Source organism: Lepidochelys kempii, chromosome 10 (assembly GCF_965140265.1).
Source record: "Lepidochelys kempii isolate rLepKem1 chromosome 10, rLepKem1.hap2, whole genome shotgun sequence".
NCBI classification, from domain to species: Eukaryota; Metazoa; Chordata; order Testudines; family Cheloniidae; genus Lepidochelys; species Lepidochelys kempii.
The window spans coordinates 50,008,021-50,031,348 of NC_133265.1; the positions used below are offsets into that span (position 1 = coordinate 50,008,021).

At 42.8% G+C, this 23,328-nt stretch overlaps 1 protein-coding gene and 1 long non-coding RNA gene across 8 annotated transcripts in view; one reads left to right on the top strand and one right to left on the bottom strand.

Annotated features, from left to right (window-relative positions):
* SCAPER (S-phase cyclin A associated protein in the ER) overlaps positions 1 to 23,328 on the top strand; it is a 345,110-nt gene that overhangs the window by 124,299 nt on the left and 197,483 nt on the right. For all 6 annotated transcript variants that reach the window (XM_073303508.1, XM_073303509.1, XM_073303513.1 and 3 more), the window contains 3 exons: positions 4,372 to 4,453; positions 6,066 to 6,218; positions 8,406 to 8,513. In XM_073303508.1, the coding sequence (XP_073159609.1) occupies positions 4,372 to 4,453; positions 6,066 to 6,218; positions 8,406 to 8,513 (343 nt within the window). The remainder of the gene's footprint in view (positions 1 to 4,371; positions 4,454 to 6,065; positions 6,219 to 8,405; positions 8,514 to 23,328) is intronic.
* On the bottom strand, positions 4,814 to 10,759 carry LOC140894827 (uncharacterized). Of its 2 annotated transcripts, none has more exons than XR_012153957.1 (3): positions 9,642 to 10,759; positions 5,648 to 5,738; positions 4,814 to 5,043 (listed from the first exon to the last, which is right to left on the bottom strand). It is a non-coding gene; the product is annotated as an uncharacterized lncRNA (long non-coding RNA). The 2 variants fall into 2 exon arrangements; XR_012153956.1 differs by having other exon boundaries at positions 4,814 to 5,111.

Sequence of the window (23,328 nt, forward strand, 5' to 3'; positions counted from 1 at the left end):
AGTATTCACTGTCACCCTTGTTCTCCCTGCCTGTATTTCTATATTTTCTGTGCTTTTTTATTTTTTAAGTTTTAAGTTTTTAAGTTTAAGTTTATGCAAGCCTTCACCAGAACTAGTTTATTCAGTAAAGTACTTCTTAATATTTTACTTTTCAGTTTTCTTTAATATTTTTCCCTTTCTACTTTTGCTGTTCAGATTAGTTTTATTTCAGAATATCTATTGTTTAATTTTTCTCATTAGAGAGTATGGCAGGCACAGTCAAAAACAGAAATGCCCCAAAAGCAGCAGGAAGATGTTGGTTTCAGATTACCATGATCACAATATTGTCTGATTGGGGTAGATCTTGTTAGCTTTGAGTGTGATATTTCTTTGAGTAACACACTGAGTTGTCAAGATCTGGGAAGACCAACTAAAATAAATTACCCCTTCCATAATTCAAAATTGTTTACATAAGAAGGTTTGTCAAGACCTTTTTGGAATGATTGACTGTTTTGCTGAGAGTCTTACAACTCATTCAAAGCACTGAACTGTAGAGGAGATTCAAGTTCTCCAGGGCAGAGCAGCTAACGGGCCAGTTCACGTTGAATGCTCTCTTATAATACGTTGTATGCAGTGTTGATGTAGCCATGTTTGTCCCAGGATATGAGAGACAAAGTGGATGAGGTAATATCTTTTATTGAACCAACTTCTGTTGGAGAGAGAGACAAGGATTTGAGCTTACACAACACTCTTCTTCAGGTCTAGGAAATGTACTCAGTGTCATAGTTAAATAGAAGATGGAACAGATTGTTTAGCATAAACAGTTAACACACATTTCAAGGAACCAAGGTGAAGTGGCCTATTAACAGCCCTCCAGTCATAGGGAGGAAAGGAGGCAGGAACTTGGGGGTTGTATTAAGGGGGTTATAGATTGTTGTAATAAGCCATAAATCCAGTATCTCTGTTCAGTCCATGTTTCCTGTATGGGTTCCCCCTCCAACTGTATACCTCTAGATATCATCTACCACCCCACACTGGAACCCATATGGAGTATCATTAGACAATTGCAACTCATATTTGATGGGGCCACATTGTGAAAGAAATCTTTTCTGAACCTCCTCTTCTGGCCTTCAAACAACCCCCAACCTCTCCATCAGAAGCATACTCCACACAGACCAGGACACACCAACTCAAAGCAGTACCAGACCTTGCTAGAACAAAAGATGAAAAACCTGTAGACATATCTCCACTGTTACAATGATCAACACCCTCCACAATACACCTTTCAAGGTCCATGGGTTCTACACATGCCTATCATAACATGTAGTGTACCTCATCCAGTGTACTAAATGCCCCAATAAAAACTATGTGGGTAAAATAATACAATCACTGTGCTCTCAGTTGGACTCTACAAAAATGATAAAAGACAAAAATACCATATCACCTGTGGGTGAACACTTTTCACAAAGTAGTCACTCTGTATTTGACCTCTAGGTCCTCATCCTCAAAGAAAACCTGAACAACACTTTCAAAAGATGAGTCTGGGAGCTTAATTTCATAACTTTGCTAGAGACTAAAATAGACATACACTGAATAGAGATGCTGGATTTATTGCTTATTACAACAATCCGTAACCCACTTAAACTTCCTCTGACAAGCTTTTTTTTTCCTGTTCCTTGAGGACTGGGGGCAGGACTGGAGAAGTGTTAAAGGCCACTTCACCTTGAATGGTCCCTTGAAATATTTTTCAACTACTTATGCTTGAGAATCTGTTCCACCTTGAATTTAGATGAGATACTTGGGGTATGTCTACAAGGCAATTAAACACTCATCGCTGGCATAGGTCAGCCATGACTTGTGCTTGCGGGACTCGGGCTGTGGGGGTGTAAAATTTCTGTGTAGACATTCGGGCTAGAGGCCGAGCTCTGGGACTTCTCAAGTGGGAAGTGATCCAGAGCCAGGACTCCAGCCTGAGCCCAAATATCTACACAGCAATTTTTAGCCCCTCAGCCTGAGCCCTGCAAGCCCAAGTCAGATGGCCTGGGCCATAGGTCTTTTAGTCCTGTACCCTCTGAGTATATTTTCCAGACCTGAACAAGAGCTCTGGGAAAGCTCAAGAGCTTGTCTTGCTTACCAACAGAAGTTGCTCCAATAAAATATATTACCTCACCCACCTTGTCTCTCTTAGGCCTGGTCTTCACGAGAAAATTCGGTCAGCATAACTGCGTTGCTCAGGGATATGAAAAATCCACACCCCAGAGCAGCATACTTAAGCTGATCTAAGTCTCTGTGTAGATAGCACTAAGTTGGCAGAAGAATTCTTCTGTTGACCTAGCTACTGCCTCTCGGGCAGGTGGATTAGCTATGCTGATAGGAGAGCCTCTCCTGGCAGCCTAGGCAGTGTCTGCACTTGAAATGCTACAGTGGCTCAACTGCAGCTGTGCTGCTGTAGCATTTCAAGTGTAGACGAGTCCTAAGATGATGTGTTAACTACTTATGCTAAACAATCTGTTCTGTCTTGTATTTAGTTGTGACACTCTGAGTACCTTTCCCAGACCCTGAAGAAGAGTTCTGTGTAGATTGAAAGCTTGTCTCTCTCACCAGCAGAAGTTGGTCAAATAAAAGATATCACCTCACCCACCTTGTCTCTCTACACCATCTCTAGAGCATTTCACTTTGTTCTGCTACTCAGTAGGGCAAGGGTGAGCTTTGACTTTTTTACGGGTTCAACCTATAAGAAAGGGGATATGTCCACAAAACCAAATGCTCACCTCTTTGTGTGCAACATATTCCCTTCAACCCAGTTTGGACATCCTTGGACCTTTGTTTTATTTCTGTTCTGTGTAGCATCCCTCAGTTAGCTGTAGTTGCGCCTAGGTCCTTGGTTCAAGTACATGAAATAAGCAGTTACTAGAATTGATTCCAAAGGTTTGGTATTGTGTGTATCAATGTATTAGATGCATAATTGATGTAAGTGCCTTCTTGATTGCTGAGCATAGCCAAAACTGCATGCGTTGTGCTTCAATGACCTCTTTTGGCCCCTACCCAGGCTGCTTATCTTTATACAAACATTAACAGCAGCCAACTGTATTCTAATTTATAATTAAGGTTTGAAAATTCCATTTTCTCACTTGCTATTGGCAAGTGGGAAACTTGCCCTGCTGAATGTGTGACCGTAATAATTAATTTCTGCAGAATTTAAGCTTTGTTCTAAAAGAACAAAGTTTCTAATACTTACGGTTTCAAAGATAATTTTCCAAATATGAACTGATGAGGCACTGTCTTCTTGATTGTTAGTTCAAGTGCCTGTGCTCTGCTCTTGGCTTTCTGCAGAAGCAGTGGCAGATTGAACTTAAGACTGGAAAATTTCTCTGAACTATTCAGAACCCTGCAGGGAGCAGTGAAACTGTTGAGAATCATGTCACTTTTACAGTTTTTACAATCATCAGCACCAGAGAAAAACACTTGAATATTCATGGGGCTGCAGGACTAAAAGAAAAAAAGCAGGGGAGATGTAAGAAACCTTTCTCTCCCTCGCATCAGTAAGCATCGCCTTCTTGCAGCCAGATGGAAGCAAAGGTGACTTCAAATGCATAAACACTCACTAGCCTGAGACTAAAGATGGGGCCACCTAGTAGGATTTAGAGACAGCGCCTTTTATTTCTTCTCAGTGCAGAAGGTGGGTTCACCAGGGCTTTGCGCATGGGACTTACTTGTGGGTCTTTCATGCATCTTGCATGTCAATATATGGCTAGTAAGTTCGGTCCTCTGGCTAGCAATTGTCTTGTAAATTCCTTTATTTACAATATGCACATATTTCTTATTGCTTTGATCAAGAGTATATATGAAACAGCAAAAACAGCAGTAAAGCTTAATTTGTAGAACTTCAGAAAGCTGCTGTGATCAGACCTTTAGCCATCATCATTTTCTGTCTCAAGCATTTTCCCCAACTGTTGTTTGACTCTGTGATTGGCCTTGTCTGCACTAGACGTTTTGGGGAAAGTCACCAATGTTTTACTCCCTGTTGTTGCTTCACAAGAGGTAGCAACAGTGGAAGTGCTAATGTAGACAGGACATCACATTCATTAGTGTTTTTTACCACCATGTCATCTATACCTGCTCTGAACTACACTGGAGTGGGTCTGGAATCTGGAACAAGGTCTCAAGTGTCTGCTGTTATGAGACCATCAAGATTAAATGCATCTATTATCTTCAGTAATTAATCTACTTTCTGCTGAACTACTTTTATCTCCCTCCTGAGCTACCTTTAACTTAAATGGCAGTTAATGCCTTCTCTGATTTTCTTTCCCCATTTCAAATATATATTACAACTATAAATGTATACTTCATACCTTTACCACTTTTGCTATAATACATATTCTCTCTTGGTAGAGATCGAGAGGAGAGGCTGGCAGCTCTCACTGCAGCTCAACAAGAAGCAATGGAGGAGCTACAGAAAAAGATTCAGCTGAAGGTATAACGGGAGTAATAGTCTTTCTAACTGAAAATACATTTTATTTAAAATAGAATTTCCACAACGTTATTTTCTTTAAGTACATTTTATTTAGCAAAGTCATTACAGTAGAGCCATATCATACCTTGAATTTTGCTACTGTAGTTCAGGATTTTTATCTAGACATCTGGCTTATGAAGATGGGTCTGATTTTGCTCTCACTGACACTGTAAATCAGAAATAATGCCATAGAAGTCAATGGAATTACATTAGGGTAAACCTAGTGTGGGATCAAAGTTAGGTCTAAATGATTTTGTACTTTTGAAGAAAGTCAAAATAATTTTGAATTTCTAATCTTACTATTAAAATGAAATTCTGGCAAAAATAAACGTCTTGGTAAAAAAAAAATTAAAACTGAAATGTACAGTTTGGTGAAAACAGTCTACACACCAGAGTTACACAGAAGAGGACCTGGGAAATGATGCCATTTTATGGGTCTTCACAAGTATCAGTAATGGAAGTATGGCATGTTCCTTCCTCTTCACTGCATAGAATATGGTCCCAGTCTTGCAACTGGATCCACTCAGATGCCTGTCAATTTCACTGGGTCTCTGCAGAAACACAGGGTTCCTCCAGTCATGTGGAATCAGTTGTAGGATTGGGAATGTTAGGTAGGATGCTGCAGTATGGCAAAACAGCTTGTAAAACTCCTACCTTATAAAGGACCAAAGACCAAATGATAAGAAGTTTGAACATATATCTATTCTATTTTGAGAGGCATAGAGATTTCCAAAGTACTAAGTGCTATTTTTGAAATTCTGGTGAAATGAGAAAATAAAACCTTTATCAAAGTCACAGAATATTAGTAGTAGTAATAGCATGATAGGAGTACCTACTAGTCTCCATCAGGATCTGGGGCCCATTGCGGTAGGTCTATACAATCGTATAATTTTAAAAAACAGACTGTTCTTTCATCTCTAAGTAATTGTCTACTGTTGATCCCACTAATTAAGAAGCACTTTTGCTACACGTGCTCCTATTGTGAAATGTCATTGTTTGTCATACAGTTGATGCTTATAAGCCAATTTCTAGTATTAGGTAATATATAGGGTTTGGGCCATCCTTGTTGTGGTTGATAAACAAAACATTGTTTGAAAGGGTCTAGAGACTGTAATCCCTATTGCAATCTAAATATTAATAATAAATCATTTATACCATTGTAATTGATGCCATTTTGCTTTCAGTTCATCAGAGCAAGCATGATTACACCAGTAATGTCTGTATGGATTCTGTCTCGGAATTCTTCCTGAGGAAGAAATACAACATGAGCTCAGAAACTAAATACAACAGAAAACCATAGGACTAGATTTACCAAAGATGATGGAGTGATACTAGTCTACATAAATAACAGTATAGTGTTACATAAATAACAGTATAGTGTTAATATTTTAAATTATATCACTAAGTAATAACACATCCTTTTTGGCATTTTGGAAGGTATTATACATAAGTTTCAACTTAACTTTTCATCATCTAGAACTAGACAGTACTTAATAAACCTTGGTATTTCTGAACATTATTCATTTCTGTTTATTTTTATTTCATATTGTTTACCATTTGTTGTTTTATTTAGCATGACGAAAGCATTCGGAGACACATGGAACAAATTGAACAGAGGAAAGAAAAGGCAGCTGAATTAAGCAGTGGCAGACATGCTAATACTGATTATGCACCTAAACTTACACCATATGAACGAAAAAAGCAGTGTTCATTATGCAATGTCTTGGTAAGTTGCATTGAAGGAATGCTATCAAAAGTAATGGGCCTAGCTAAGCTTTCGATCTACCAGTTTTGTTGTGGTTTGCAGGCATGAATGTATTGTAAATGGAGTACTGCCCCACCATTCTCCCCCTGCTTCCTCGCTTTTGTGAACAGACAAAGTAATGATCAGATCTCTGAACTGTAGCAGATTTTGTGGGATCTTCGGCATTGAAGTTGCATTAGGTTGCTGTTCCGTTGCACTGCCAAGACAAGCAATGTTCCAGAAACAGGGAGAGAGAATCAAGTAGCCTAGGGCACCGTTCACTGAGCTGGAGCTAGGAGGTCTCGCCTCCCTTGTACTGATTGCTGTTTTTTTCTGTCTACTATAGACTCCTTATAATTGAGCAAGGGCTTCATAACCTACCCAAGAAGTCAGTCAAGCATCATTTCTTCATTTTATAAATAAGTTCACTGAAAGATTTCACAAGGTCACTTCAAGGAGAGCTGAGAATAAAAACCTAGTTTTTATCATATCGTAGACCTAAGTCTTGTCCACTCAGCCACACTGCCTGTCAGAATGAATGTGCCAGATCTATGTGCTCAGCTATCATGTCTCTAAATAACCACTATTCTAGCCACCATACCACACTCCCTTCCCAGAACCTGAATAGAAACCAAGATTCTTGATCTCCATCATTTTGCTGTTGTCTAAGAGATAATTGTGCAATTTGCTGGCAAAATGTATATCAATTCCTTCTCTATTGGTAGATCCAAATAGAGGATAACAATTCAAGGGGTAGAGGTCTATGCTGGAGATTTCATGGTCCAGAGTTCAAACCTTGCTGACAATCCAAATAGGTCTTCCTTCTCATTGCACACGATGGAATTTGTTTTCCCAGGTTTTTGTTTAAAACTGGTTTATTCATGCAGTGAGAAAATACCCTTAAAACAGGTTTTATAGTTAAAACAGTTATAATATGTTAATTATGGTACAACATAAAATAAAACAAATGTTCCATATTTTAATCATTTGCCAATATTGCTTGCTTGTGTCATTCATTGGCAAGCTTGAAGATTAAGAGGTATGGTATTGACATTTACAAGAACCCTTCTTTCTGACAGAGTAAACGGGTATTCATGACTGTACACTTGGCTATGGAGTAGTCTCTGCATGCATGTTACCAGGGAGGCTTGCATAGTTTCTGTGGACTATAACCCAGAGACAAGGTGGTTGAGGTAATATATTTTATTGGACCAACTTCTGTTGGTGAAAAAGACACTGTTTCAAGCTACACAGAGCTCTTCTTCAGGTCAAGAGCTCTGTGTAGCTCAAAAGCATGTCTCTTTCACCAAAAGAAATTGGTCCAATAAAAGATATTACTTCACCCACCTTGTCTCTCTAATATCCTGAGACTGACTACATTGCTGGCTACAACAACACTGTAAGCACAGAGATAGTTCAGTGGCTGAATGCCCTGGATTGGTTTACATATCACAGAGAGACATGTAGCTCTTACTACCAGTACCTTGGATCTTGCTACTGCTTAGTAGAGTGCAATATCCGTGATTAATGTGGGCTAAACATGAGCATTGCTCTTAGCTTATTAGCTGAATTCCAGTCTGTATTTCTAGGCTTCATCTGCACCAGACAAAGTTGGTGTTGTCACCCTCTTGTGCTGTGCCTAGAACATCTTTATCATACCTCATGTCCAAACACGGAATTATTCCAAATGGTATACAGCCATTTACACCATTTTTGGAATAAACTTGCTTTGAGCAAGAATAAACAACTTGGGGTCCTCCACTATGTCAGTCTCCACTAGAACAGTGCCGTGGGTTGGAAACTATTGGCATGATAACACCAAAACCATAAAATGGTGGAATTCTAATTAGGTGGGTGGCCCTTCATTCTCTTGTGTGCAGCTGTCCACGTGCGCACCTTAGAACTATCCACAGACTACCTGAATGGAGCTCGCGGACCACTGGTGTCCGTGGACCACAGTTTGAGAACCTCTGTCTTAAGGGCTTTTACATGTTTATATTTTGCCATTTTTTAAATACATGTTTATGTTTTGTTACAATACCATGAAATTTAAGATTTAAATATCTGAAACTGTGAAATTCAAGATTTTTAAAATGCTATGACCGTAAAATTTACGAAAATGGACCATGAACTTGGTAGGGCCCTAATCATCATTTATTCTCATTTCAGATTTCCTCAGAGGTGTATCTTTTTAGCCACATTAAGGGGAAAAAACACCAACAAGCAGTGAGAGAAAATAGCAGCATCCAAGGACGAGAGCTTTCAGATGAAGAAGTGGTATGTTTTGTAAAAGATTTTAATATTAATATTCTTCTGCTTTACAGTGCCATCTGAAATGTAATACTTTAAGACAGATTTGAAAATTCTCACAGAACTAAGAATATAAAAAGTCAGGTATGAAATAAGAGGTACTATTGATAGCAATGCTGACTTCTTTGAATATGGAATGTTAAAAAAAAAAAAAGAAAAAAATGGAACATTCAAATACAATTATTCCAGTAAGTGTCAGATAAATAGATTTTCTATAGAAAATGGTGCAATGTATATAAATTAACTTTGTTTTCTAATAAGGTATTTTTTTCTATCCATCTAACCCAGTGGTTTTCATCCAATGGTCTGCAGACCCTAGGGGTCCTCAGTCTATGTCTAAGATTTCCAAAGAGGTCCACACCTTGATAATTTTGTAGGGGTCCGCAAATGAAAAAGTTGAAAACCACTGATCTAACCTATCCTGTGCTTATCACTGTGGTATTTGAGTGCTTTCCTATTGTCTTTTATATACAGTAAAACCTGCCAAGAGCAACTACTCATGGGAGTTAGCAAAAGTGGTTGCTTGTAAGAGGTGGTCTCTCTTCAAAGGTTTGCACACTGGCGAGCGGTGGTGTTCCATGGCCTCTGCAAGTAGTTGCTTGTGACAGGTGGTCTCTCTTCAGAGGTGGTCTCTAAATCAGGTTTTACTGTATAATTTTTCTGTCCGTTCACAGAAGTTATTGATTTATTATGAGAAGACTGTGCCAAGTGAGTCTGGCCTTTTGTTCTGCAGGTGCTGAGGTTAGTGGTCATTGTGTTGTGTTTGAGGAATAGGCTCTTTCTTCTCTATATTTCCTCTGCACCTCTCTAAACTCTACTCACACCACATTTTTATTTTTATTTTATTTTTTTACAGTAATACCCAATTTTGGTATAACTGCAAAACAGGACACAAAAAGGGCCCCTACATCTTAACAAGTAAAACAGCAACAACACACATCACACACATGCTAACTACACACAAAAAACCCAGGTCCCCATCCCAAAATAGTGTGTATTCTTGTCCCCAGCCTAGTCTCCTTTAGTTCTTCAATCAACCTCCTAGCTATCCTGCAGTCATGTCCCTTCCCATCTCCCCCTTCCTACCAGAATCACCTGGAAAAATAGGTGGATCTTGCAGCGTGTCCTGAAAGTAGGTTGGTCGATCCTTCTGTCTGTTGTATTTATATGGCCCTCATCACCGTAGTATATGAGCACCTCACGATCTTCAATGTGTTTATCCTCACAACTCCCCTGTGAGGTATCAAATCCAGGCTCTGGGACATGAAGATGGCTTTGGATTTCACTTCCTTTCTTGATCTAGAATGACTTGCTGTCAGCCCTCTCCATTTATGAGGAGGAATCTGTTGGCATGAGTGCCTCAGATGACCTCAGCTATCATTGTGATACACAAGGAGAGACATAGTCTTGCAAACAGCTGACCCCAAACTATTTAGGGCTCTAAAGATGAAAACTAATGCCTTAAACTTCACTTGGGAAACAGTCTCAGTAGCCAGAACAGATCTCAGGACACAGCATAGTGTGGTCTTTGCTTGAGCAGACATTAAACAAGTAGGCTGCCCATTTCTATGCTAGTTGCAGTTTCCAAACAATTGGAAAGGATAGCCCCATTACTATAATCTACCTTTGTAGTGACAAAGGTGTAGATAATGTGGTGAAACTGCACCCAAAAGAAGAAAACATAACCTCCTTCCCAAATACACATGATAGGCACACTTAACAATTGTTGATACCTGTGACTCCAGCAGCTGCCAGGAACCCAGCAAAATCCGTAAGTTATGAATATGAGAAACAAGCCATGGACTCTTCCTAGCAATCTGGAAAGCTGGTATAATTTCCACTGATTCCTCTGCTTAATTCCCTCATTGTGTAAAATTCACTTTAGTCTTGTCTAGGTTGAGTATCATCAATCTAGTTTACAGAAAGACAGAGCAGAGCCATTCAAGTGCAAACTTGTCAGTCCCTGCTAGGGTCTGCAAATGTGTTGTCTGCACCTCCTGGTCGATAGTGCTGAAGGGAGCAGTATTAAATTGTTTTTCCACAACATTCTTGATAATTTCCCACAGATATTAGGGATTCAAGATGGGACAGTAGTTATAGAGATTGCCCTTATCAAGTAATCATGGAGCAGGTCCTCAAGGAATCCATTTTGAAGCACTTGAATCATAGAATCATAGAATATCAGGATTGGAAGGGACCTCAGGAGGTCATCTAGTCCAACCCCCTGCTCAAAAGCAGGACCAATCCCCAGTTAAATCATCCCAGCCAGGGCTTTGTCAAGCCTGACCTTAAAAACTTCTAAGGAAGGAGATTCTACCACCTCCCTAGGTAACGCATTCCAGTGTTTCACCACCCTCCTAGTGAAAAAGTTTTTCCTAATATCCAACCTAAACCTCCCCCACTGCAACTTGAGACCATTACTCCTTGTCCTGTCCTCTTCTACCACTGAGAATAGTCTAGAACCATCCTCTCTGGAACCACCTCTCAGGTAGTTGAAAGCAGCTATCAAATCCCCCCTCATTCTTCTCTTCTGCAGACTAAACAATCCCAGTTCCCTCAGCCTCTCCTCATAAGTCATGTGTTCCAGACCCCTAATCATTTTTGTTGCCCTTCGCTGGACTCTTTCCAATTTATCCGCATCCTTCTTGAAGTGTGGGGCCCAAAACTGGACACAGTACTCCAGATGAGGCCTCACCAATGTCGAATAGAGGGGGACGATCACGTCCCTCGATCTGCTTGCTATGCCCCTACTTATACATCCCAAAATGCCATTGGCCTTCTTGGCAACAAGGGCACACTGCTGACGCATATCCAGCTTCTCGTCCACTGTCACCCCTAGGTCCTTTTCCGCAGAATTGCTGCCTAGCCATTCGGTCCCTAGTCTATAGCTGTGCATTGGGTTCTTCCGTCCTAAGTGCAGGACCCTGCACTTATCCTTATTGAACCTCATCAGATTTCTTTTGGCCCAATCATCCAATTTGTCTAGGTCTCTCTGTATCCTATCCCTGCCCTCCAGCGTATCTACCACTCCTCCCAGTTTAGTATCATATGCAAATTTGCTGAGAGTGCAATCCACACCATCCTCCAGATCATTTATGAAGATATTGAACAAAACCAGCCCCAGGACTGACCCCTGGGGCACTCCACTTGACACCGGCTGCGAACTAGACATGGAGCCATTGATCACTACCCGTTGAGCCCGACAATCTAGCCGACTTTCTACCCACCTTATAGTGCATTCATCCAGCCCATACTTCTTTAACTTGCTGACAAGAATACTGTGGGAGACCGTGTCAAAAGCTTTGCTAAAGTCAAGAAACAATACATCCACTGCTTTCCCTTCATCCACAGAACCAGTAATCTCATCATAGAAGGCGATTAGATTAGTCAGGCATGACCTTCCCTTGGTGAATCCATGCTGACTGTTCCTGATCACTTTCCTCTCATGTAAGTGCTTCAGGATCGATTCTTTGAGGACCTGCTCCTTGATTTTTCCAGGGACTGAGGTGAGGCTGACTGGCCTGTAGTTCCCAGGATCCTCCTTCTTCCCTTTTTTAAAGATTGGCACTACATTAGCCTTTTTCCAGTCATCCAGGACTTCCCCCGTTCGCCACGAGTTTTCAAAGATAATGGCCAATGGCTCTGCAATCACAGCCGCCAATTCCTTTAGCACTCTCGGATGCAACTCGTCTGGCCCCATGGACTTGTGCACGTCCAGCTTTTCTAAATAGTCCCTAACCACCTCTTTCTCCACAGAGGGCTGGCCCTCTATTCCCCATGTTGTGATGCCCAGCGCAGCAGTCTGGGAGCTGACCTTGTTAGTGAAGGTGATCAAGAACAGTCAACTTGGATTCACCAAGGGCAAGTCATGCCTGACCAACCTGATTGCCTTCTATGATGAGATAACTCCCTGTGTGGATATGAGGAAAGCTGTGGATGTAATATATCTTGACTTTAGCGAAGCTTTTGGTACGATCTCCCACAATATTCTTGGCAGCAAGTTAAAGAAGTATGGATTGGATGAATGGACTGTAAGGTAGATAGAAAGCTGGCTAGATTGTCGGGCTCAACAGGTAGTCATCAACGGCTCGATGTCTAATCGACAGCCGGTATCAAGTGGAGTGTCCCAGGGGTCGGTCCTGGGGCCAGTTTTGTTCAACATCTTTATTAATGATCTGGATGATGGGATGAATTGCACCCTCAGCAAGTTCACAGATGACACTAACCTGGCAGAAGAGGTAGATATCCTAAAGGTAGAGATAGGGTCCAGAGTGACCTAGACAAATTGGAGGATTGGGCCAAAAGAAATCTGATGAGGTTCAACAAGGACAAGTGCAGAGTCTTGCACTTAGGACGGAAGAATCCCAGGCTACAGGCTGGGGACCGACTGGCTAAGCAGCAGTTCTGCAGAAAAGGACCTGGGGATTACAGTGGATGAGAAACTGGATATGAGTCAGCGGTGTGCCCTTGTTGCCAAGAAGGCTGATGGCATATTGGGCTGTATTAATAGGAGCATTTGCCAGCAGATCGAGGAAAGTGATTATTCCCCTCTCTTCGGCACTGGTGAGGCCATACCTGGAATATTGTGTCCAGTTTTGGTCCCCCCACTACAGAAGGGAAGTGGAAAAATTGGAGAGAGTCCAGCGGAGGGCAACGAAAATGATTAGGGGGCTAGGGCACATGACTTACGAGGAGAGGCTGAGGGAAATTGGGTTATTTAGTCTGCAGAAGAGAAGAGTGAGGGGGATTTGATAGCAGCCTTCAACTACCTGAAGGTGGGTTCCAAAGAGGATGGAGCTAGGTTGTTCTCAGTGATGGCAGATGACAGAACAAGAAGCAGCGGTCTCAGGTTGCAGTGGGGGAGGTTTAGGTTGGATATTAGGAAAAACTTTTTCACTAGGAGGGTGGTGAAGCACTGGAATGGATTACCTAGGGAGGTGGTGGAATCTCCATCCTTAGAGGTTTTTAAGGCCCAGCTTCACAAAGCCCTGGCTGGGATGATTTAGTTGGGGTTGGTCCTGCTTTGAGCAGGGAATTGGACTAGATGACCTCCTGAGGTCTCTTCCAACCCTAATATTCTATGATTCTATGAATAGCTTTTTAGTAACAACTTTAAAAGAATTGGCACTTTGCTGTCTCTTCAGAAGGCATTGAGAAACAACTTACTTTCTTTTTACAGCAACTCAAAAAGCTATGCTGTCTCCAAAAGAACAATTTTAAATTGTTGTGTGGTTTATCTCCACTGCCACAGCATGGCAGACCTGGAACTACAGTGTTATGTCAAGGCGAATTCTGTGAGAAACAGTTCAACTGTGACACCTAGCCTCTAAGCTGTGTCCATTTGGAGGATTTGTGAATCAGCCACATGGTGTTCCCATCTCATATTTACTAAGAAATACTGCTTAAGCTGGGTCTCCAGAGCTGATTCAGATTTGACTTTAGTGTTACAAAATCTGTTTCCAAGCTAGGTGCACCAAATGTTTTCACCCCATAGGGTTTATTTATTTTAGGATGTCTATTTATTTTGCCAACTGTGGTGTTTGGGGAGGTATTTTGTGTGTGCATGTGCACAAGCACATACATAAGTATATATTTGTTGATATTTGTATTAGTTAAGATATTTTCTTTGGATTTTGTTTTTCACAACATGTAGCAGTTTTTTCTAATTTTTTTCTGCAGGGAAATGTATAAGTTTCCAAGAGCTGCAACCCACTGATATGGCTGTCTTTGGAGAAGGGATCATTGTAATTACAGAGAAAGACATCTTGGTGGATTGCAACTCACCTGTTTCCCTAAACACAGGTTGAGGTTTCTCTAGCTCTGTATTTTCTGTAATTTTAAGATGGCTATTATAATGGGAGTGTTTTCACTTCCTATTTGAGTGGAATTGATTATTGGGCAATAGGTGTAACTTAATTACCTCAGTGGCAGGCTTCCTGCTGAGTCCAGTCTTAGAATTGTGAGCTGTGAAAGTTCCCAGCAAACTCACAAACAAGCACATAGATTACCATTCTTGGATCCATCAGTTTGTATGCTGACAGTCACAGGTACCTAATTATCTTGTACGCTTCTCCCTGCTAACTGAACAATGGTAGTTCTTCCTTTTAGCTGCTTGGCCACTGCCTCCCTTTAAAACACGAGGAAATAAAAGTAAAATAGATTTTTCCTTTGTCTGAATGTTATACACCAATCACAGCATTTAATAACATAGCTCTTCTAGAGAAAGGAACCATGTGAGGGTGTCTGCTCTAGTGCCCCAGACTTAGGCCCTGTCTGCAGTAGAGAGCTTACAGCGGCACAGCTGTACCGATACTGCTGCGCTGCTGTAAGATCTCGCGTGTAGCCATTCTATGACGACGGGAGAGAGCTCTCCTGTCGACATAATTAAACCACGCCCAACGAGCAGCAGTAGCTATTTTGCCCACTGACATAGCACTGTCCACACTGACGTTTCTGTCGTTGTAACTTATGTCGCTCAGGAGGATGTCTTTTTCACGCCCCTGAGCAACATAGCGATAAATGTGCAGACATACCTTGAAAGACACGAATCCACTAGTGCAGTCGTGGGCAGTCTGCTGGCTGCATGCAGCCCATCAGGTTAATCTGATTGCGGGTCGCGAGACATTTTGCTGACATTGATCGTCCTCAGGCACCACCCCCTGCAGCTCCCAGTGGCCTCGGTTCTCTGTTCCTGGCCAATGGAAGCTATAGGAAGCAGTGCCTGCAGGCAAAGGGGCTGCAGGAACGTGCTGGCCACCACTTCCCACAGCTCCCATTGGCCGGGAACAGAGAACCAAGGACACTGGGAGCTGCGAGAGTCAGTGCCTGCAGATGATCAAGGCCAGCAAAATGTCTTGTGGCCCGCAATCATATTACCCTGATGGGCTGTATGCTGCCCGTGGGCTGCAGGTTGCCCACCACTGCACTAGAGGGCACAGAGACTGTATTGTCTTATGGATTTATAAGAAGGAGGCAGTCTGGACTCTTAGGTTATGTCTACATTGCCACTTACGTCAGCAAAACTTATGTCACTCAGGGGTGTGAATATTCCACACACACCCCTAAGTGACATAAGTTACACCGACATACGCCCTAGTGCATACAGTGCTATGTTGGCGGGAGAGCTTCTCCCACCAACATAGCTTATGCCGCTCGCGGGGGGTGGGTTGTTGTTTTTTTTATGCCAATGGGCAAGCTCTCTCCTGTCAGTATAGAGCATCTTCACCACATGTGCTGCAATAGTGCACTGCAGCACTGTACATGTAGACATGGCCTTGGAATTAAGGCTTTATTAGAACTGAAACAGAATTACATAAGACAAAGGAGACCCATGTGCTCCTAGCCGTGAATCTGGAGAAGCTGATACTAGTCCACTTCCAACCTGTTCTTCCTAGCATGTGCTCTATTCTGAAAGGTACAGTACATACTCCTAACATCTCCTCTTTCCAGCAAAAGCAATCCCAAACAATTTAAGATATATACCAACTGTTTCTCTACAAATGCCATAATATACTCAACTTTGTTAACCGTGCTCTGCTGCGAGGAACCTCTTCAGTTCTTGTACTAGCTGAATCAGCAAACTGCTCTGTTTGCTGATCTGAAGAATTCTCAGTGATTTTCTCAGTGCTTTGTCCTGTAGCTCTCAGTGAAGTATCTGCCTCTTCACCGGAAGATGTTGCAGATGAAGAGGTACCCAGTTCCTCTGAAAAGTACAGGAGTCTGTATTTAATAAGATTGTGGAGTGACCTCACAAATCTCTGCTGCCCTTTGTGCCCAACAAGTACCATCATGAATCTGTACCACACCTCTGAGCTTCAGAGGCTGTAATACACTGGGCCCTCTGTCATAATACATACTTTGTTTACACTTATCATGTTGCTTATACACATCTAAATCAGTATTGGCATTAGGGATTACTTGTAAATTAGGGACTTCCTGCCAGACAGTCTCTTTGCAGGTGATAGTTCAGGATTCATCAGTGTTGCTCTATAATTCAGTGTAGCCAAATATGGATATGTACCTGAGTCAGTGGCCTTTTTCAAAAGTCATTTAACAATTTCCACACCATTCTCTACAAGATCTTTGGATTGATGATACCTGGGACTTGAAGTTACATGCTTAAACCCATATTCTCTAGAAAATTTTTTAAATTCATGTCCATCAAAGTGCAAACCATTATCAGACATGATAACTTCAGAGATTCCATGCCTGGAGAATTTGCGCATTATTACATATTTTCATGTAGTCTTTTCTAATAAAGCAACCTCTGGAGCACCCCCCCTCTTCCCTCCAGCTAAGATTTAGTCAGGTATATAGTACTAGTCATGTCTGGCCACCCTGTGTTACCCTGCGTAAAGTCTCATCGTTAGGTGTAGCTTCAGCAAATTCATTCCACTTCCTTTCTGAGACAGGACAATTCTTTTTTATCAAGTTGACATGCACCATATCTAACTCTGTTTCTATTATAATTTTATCAAATGCTCTGGATAATGTGTCCGCTATCTCTGACTCCTTTCCTAGTTTATATACTATTGATAAATTATATAGTTGGAGCTGGAAAAACAGTTGTATACTGGACAAAGTGTCAGCTAACCTCTTCTTTGCAATTGATATCAGAGGCTTATGGTCTGTTTCTGCAATAATTGGTCTTCCATAAATGAATACATGGAATTTTTTACAACCCTGCACCAGGGCTAAAGTTTCCTTTTCAACTATAGTGGCATTTGTTTTTGAAAGAGCCCTGGATGCATACGCCACCAGTCTCCAATGGTCACCATATTTTTGTAGTAATGTCTTCTTTGGAGGCATCAGTGGACAATTTGGTCTGTCTCCTGTTGTCAAAATACCTTAGGATAGGGGCTTTCTAAATTAATTGTTTTAAGTTACCAAACTCTTTGTCCAGGTTAGTATCCCATTGCCAATGACTATTCTTTTGCATGAGTAGCCAGAAATTGCTGGTTTGTGCAGCCAACTTGGGTATAAATGTACCAACAAAATTAACCATTCCTATGAACCACTGTACTCTCTCCTTATTTTCTGGGTGTTGCATATTTGTTATAGCTTGTATTCTGCTAGGATCAATACATACCCCTTGTTCAGTTAGCCTTTCTCCTAAATAGGTAATTTCTCTGAGCCTGAATTTACATTTTTGTTTATTTAGCTTCAGGCCTACTGTTTAACCTGTAATGAAATTTCTCTGTTGTACTGCCCCAGATGAGAATGTCACGTATATACACTTCTGTGCCTTCAATTCCCTCAAGTATTTGCTGCATAGTTTTATGAAAGGCTTCTGGAGCAGATTTTAGACCAAACAGTAATCAAAGAAAGCAATATCTTCCATATGGTATAATAAAAGATGCAGGTGGAAACTCTGGTTGAATTTAGAAGAGGGTTCGAGTGGATGATGGAGAAAAGACATGAGGAGGCTGAAGGGAAAAGCTCAGACTTGCAGATGGAAGCAGGACCAAAGAACTCTGAGGGGAGACTGCTGGGTGAGGAAAGTGGACAGTGGAAGCATGTGACTAAGAGCACCAGGCGGAGGAAAAGATGGACTAGGTGAAGGAGAAACAGAGATCAGGAACAGGTTTGTGGAGTTGGAAAATGAAGAAGGGGCACAGCAAGTGGTCACTGAAGGTGAGAGGGCAAGGAAGAAGAGAAGAGCAACTAGTCCTATAGGAAGAGGGCAAGAGTCAATGGAGATAACACCAAATATGAGCCCCAGGAGGATACGGGATGGGTTGCAGAGGATTGCAAGGGACAATAGGAATCGAGAGGCTTGCAGCCAGAGGGAACAGGGGATAGACTGGAGAAACGCACCATCACCAGGAAAAGGCAGGTCTACATGATTAGGGACTCCTTACTGAGAAGAATAGACAGGCTGGTAACAAGAGCTGATCCAGAGAACAGAAGGGTGTGCTGTCTGCCAGGTGCTAAGATACGGGATGTGGACCTGAGGCTGAAGAGCATCCTAAACGGGAGTGGGAAAGAATCCGCTGATTGTCCTTCGTGTGGGAACAAATGATACGGTTAGATTCTCACTGGAACGTATCAAGGGAGACTGTGCCAGGCTGGGGAAGATGCTTAAGGAAATCGAGGCTCAGGCGATCTTCAGTGGGATTCTGCCTGTTCCTAGAGAAGGGCAACAAAGGTGTAGCAAGATTATGATGCTCAGGCAGTGGTGCTATAAGGAGGGCTTTGGGATGTATGGCCACTGGGAAGCATTCACGGACAGAGGACTGTTCTCTCAGGATGGACTTCATCTGAATAAGGAGAAAAATAGACTTCTGGGATGGAGGATGGCACAACTGATCAAGAGAGCTTTAAACTAGGCATCTGGGGGACATGGTTGGGAGATGTCCAGGTAATCTCCATGCCGGATTTTAATGTTGAGAGGGAAGAAAACAAAGTCAGAAAGGATACAGCCGTGGGTAAGAGAATGGACATAAGGAGGAAGGGTATTGTACATACCAGTTTAATAGGTGATACTGGCCAGAGAATGTCTGTGCCTAATTGGGTAAAGAATGTGAGCGAGGCCAAACAGCAGAAATTAAGATGTTTGTACACTAATGCCAGGAGCCTAGGTAACAAAATGGAGGAACTAGAGCTACTGGTACAGGAAGTGAAACCAGATATTATCGGGATAACAGAAACATGGTGGAAGAGTCGTCATGACTGGACTACAGGTATTGAAGGGTCTGTGCTATTTAGGAAAGGCAGAAATAAAGGCAAAGGTGGTGGAGTAGCATTGTATATCGATGATAAGGTAGATGGTAAAGAAATAAGAAGTGATGGAAAGGAAAAGACAGAGTCTGTCAGGGCAAAAATCACATTGGGGAAGAAAGCTACTAGAGCCTCCCCTGGGATAGTGCTTGGGGTGCGCTATAGACCACCGGGATCCTATTTGGATATGGATCGAGACCTCTTTAATGTTTATAATGAAGTAAATACTAATGGGAATTGTGTGATCAAGGGAGACTTTAACTTCCCAGATATAGACTGGAGGACAAGTGCTAGTAATAATAATAGGACTCAGACTTTCCTGGATGCGATAGCTGTTGGATTCCTTCACCAAGCAGTTGCTGAACCAACAAGAGGGGATGCCATTTTAGATTTGGTTTTGGTGAGTAGTGAGGAACTCATAGAAGAAATGGTTGTAGGGGCCAACTTTGGTTCAAGCGATCATGAGCTAATTCAGTTCAAACTAAATGGAAGGATAAACAAAAATAGATCTGTGACTAGGGTTTTTGATTTCAAAAGGGCTAACTTTAAAAAAATAAGGAAATTAGTTAGGGAAGTGGATTGGATTGAAGAACTTGTGGATCTAAAGGCAGAGGAGGCCTGGAATTACTTCAAGTCAAAGTTGCAGAAACTATTAGAAGTCTGCATCCCAAGAAAGGGGAGAAAATTCCTAGGCAGGAGTTGAAGACCAAGCTGAATGAGCAAGCATCTCAGAGAGGTGATTAAGAAAAAACAGCCTACAAGGCATAGGCGTTGACTCCGTGGGTGCTCCGGGGCTGGAGCACCCACGGGGAAAAATTAGTGGGTGCTCAGCACCCACCGGCACCAGTCAACTGTTTACGGGGCCTGCAGGCCCCATCAGCTGTTCAGCGGGGCTGTCGGGGGGCGATTAGCAGTTTTTGGCAGAGCCGGGAGCCGCCGCCGATCAGCTGTTTCCAGCTCTGAGCTGCTGCGCTGATCAGCATGGCCAAAACAGCTCTTTCCAGCAGGGCTGTTCAGCTGTTTTTTGGCCACCAGCCAATCAGCAACAGGGAGTCTGCTCCTGGGGCAGGGACTGAGTGACCCCACCACCACCAGTGCCGCCCCATCTCCTTCTCCTGCCTGCTTCTTGTGGGCAGCAGGCTGCTTTCTGTGGCTCTGCAGCCTCGCTTCAACCTCTCAGCCAACTAAAGACAGTAGCAGCAGCAGTTGATGCATCCGATGAAGTGAGCTGTAGCTCAAGAAAGCATATGCTCAAATAAATTGGTTAGTCTCTAAGGTGCCACAAGTACTCCTTTTCTTTTTGTGGATACAGACTAACACGGCTGCTACTCTGAAACCAGTTGATAAGTGTATTTCAAAGGGGGTCTTGGGGTGAGGGTGGCTGGGGGTGGGACTGAAACCTCTTCCCAGCCCCAGGTGGCTGTGCTAAGAGCTGGTATCTGGCTGCTGGAGGGGTGGCTGTCTGCGTGGGGGTGGGGGGGCGTGGCGTGCATTGGCTGCAGCCCAGCTCTCTGCAGCTGGCAGGGGGCTCAGTCAGAGGTGTCTCCAAAAACATCCTCCGGACCCCCGCAGCACAGAGAGACTGAGAGTAAATCCCCTGCCGGGCAGCTGGACCAGGACAGGCATGGGTGGGGGGATGTCTCCTGGGCTCCTGCGGGGTGCGGTGCCCCCCTGTTTGCCCTCCCTGCCCAGGCAGAGACGCCTGCCTCTTGGAGACAGTGGCAATGTCCATGCAGCGCGCTTGGTCCCTCTCCCTGGCATCTGGGTGACTGCCTTTTACGGGGTGGGGTGGGGGGGTGGAAGGGAAGAGGCAGCGGGGAAGGGATAGGACTTGGCGGGGAGAGGGAAACTCAAGCTATCAAAGGAAACCTTCTTAGCAGTACAATCTCTGCCTTGGGGTGTGAATGGAATAGTCTCCCAAGGGAAGGTCTAGTGTGTGATCCCTGGGTTACAACCTGGGCTGGAAGGAACTATCTCCTGTTTTATATGTTTAGTCCATGTGCTCTGGCAAAGACAAGTCCAAGAATCGTGTGTGTGTGGGGGGGGCATTGCTTAGTCCCAGGGTTAAGTAATTCTCTGGTGATGGTCACTGAATTGCTAATTGTCATTCACGTGCTGCACAATGGCTGGTGATGGTTGTGTTACGTCCACCCAGCCATTTGGCGAAGTGCCTTGTTGTTTCTGGGGAGTTGCCTTCTGGGCTATTCCGAAATTTGCAGCATATTTCATTAACACCATACAGCACAATCCCATAACTTTATACACTTAAATGATATACATATTTCGACAGAACAGTGGGTTTCAGCAAATCATAACCTTTCCCATGATACCTTACATGGCATGCTTTATATGAAATATAAAGAATATATACGAATGATGAATATGGGGCTTACAGAGAACAACATGCCACTTCCCCGAGGTATAAAGCAGTGGCTCTCAAACTTTTGTACTGGTGACTCCTTTCACATAGCAAGCCTCTGAGTGCGACCCCCCCCCTCCAATAAATTAAAAATACTTTTTATATATTTAACACCATTATAAATGCTGGAGGCAAAGCAAGGTTTGGGGTGGAGGTTGACAACTCGCGACGCCCCCATGTAATAACCTCGTGAGCCCCTGAGGGGTCCTGGCCCCCAGTTTGAGAACCCCTGGTGTAGAGTGTCAAGCTAGAAACTCCAAGACTTGGGACTTTTAAAAGGAGACTGGACAAAACATGCAATAAGGATCAGCCCTGCACTGCAGGGAGATGGACTGAGCCAGGATGATCATGGAGGGCTTTTTCCCCTGTAACTTCTATAATTCCATCCCACTCTGCTGGGAGTACAAATTCTGGTACTAAAGACCTGGTGCCTGGATCCCGTATTGCCTTGCACTGGGATTGGGAATTAGTGCCCTGACATGCAACTCCTCCTATTGGGCCAGTGTAGAGCCTGCTGTTAGTACAGCTATTTGTAGGTGCCCTAGTGTTTAGCTGAACCCTTGGACTCAGTCCCTGAGGGTATCCCCACTAAACTGAGAGCTAAACTGACACTACTATCCTACTGTGTGGATCCCAGTGTGCTTGTACTGTGAATCTTTGGCATGCACACGTGGCTATATTTATCTCATTGTGCTGGTAGTGCTACTTCCTTGGTGTAATGATGACATTATGCTAAGATGAATCCTGAAAATAGTGCCCTGGTGTGATGGTCACTCTGTGCTGTTCATGTAAATCCTGCATTTTTGTATGCTGTGTTGTTGTAGCCCTGTTGTTCCCAGGAAATTAGAGAGAGAAGGTGAGTGAGGTAATATCTTTTATTGGAGCAACTTTTGTTGGTGAGAGAGAGAGACAAGCTTTGGAGCTTTCACATAGTTCTATTAGCGGGAATGTGCTAATAAAGTTTACGGAGGAGACGAAGCTGGGAGGCATTGCCAATACAGAGAAGGACCAGGATAGCATACAGGAAGATCTGGATTACCTTGTAAACTGGAGTAATAGTAATAGGATTAAATTTAATAGTGAAAAGTGCAAGGTCATGCGTTCAGGGATTAATAACAAGAATTTTGTTATAAACTGGGAACGCATCACTTGGAAGTAACAGAGGAGGAGAAGGACCTTGGAGTATTGATTGATCACAGGATGACTATGAGCCGCCAATGTGATATGGCTGTGAAAAAAGCTAATGTGGTCTTGGGATGAATCAGGCGAGGTACTTCCAGTAGAGATAAGGAGGTGTTAGTACTGTTATACAAGGCATTGGAGAGACCTCATCTGGAATATTGTATGCAGTTCTGGTCTCCCATGTTTAAGAAAGATTAATTCAAACTGGAACAGGTACAGAGAAGGGCTACAGGATGATCCAAGGAATGGAAAACCTGCCTTATGAAAGGAGTCTCAAAGAGCTTGGCTTGTTTAGCCTAACCAAAAGAAGGCTGAGGGGAGATATGATTGCTCTCTATAAATATATCAGAGGGATAAATACCATGGAAGGAGTAGAATTATTTAAGCTCAGTACCAATGTGGACACAAGAACTATTGGATATAAACTGGCCATCAGGAAGTTTAGACTTGAAATTAGATGAA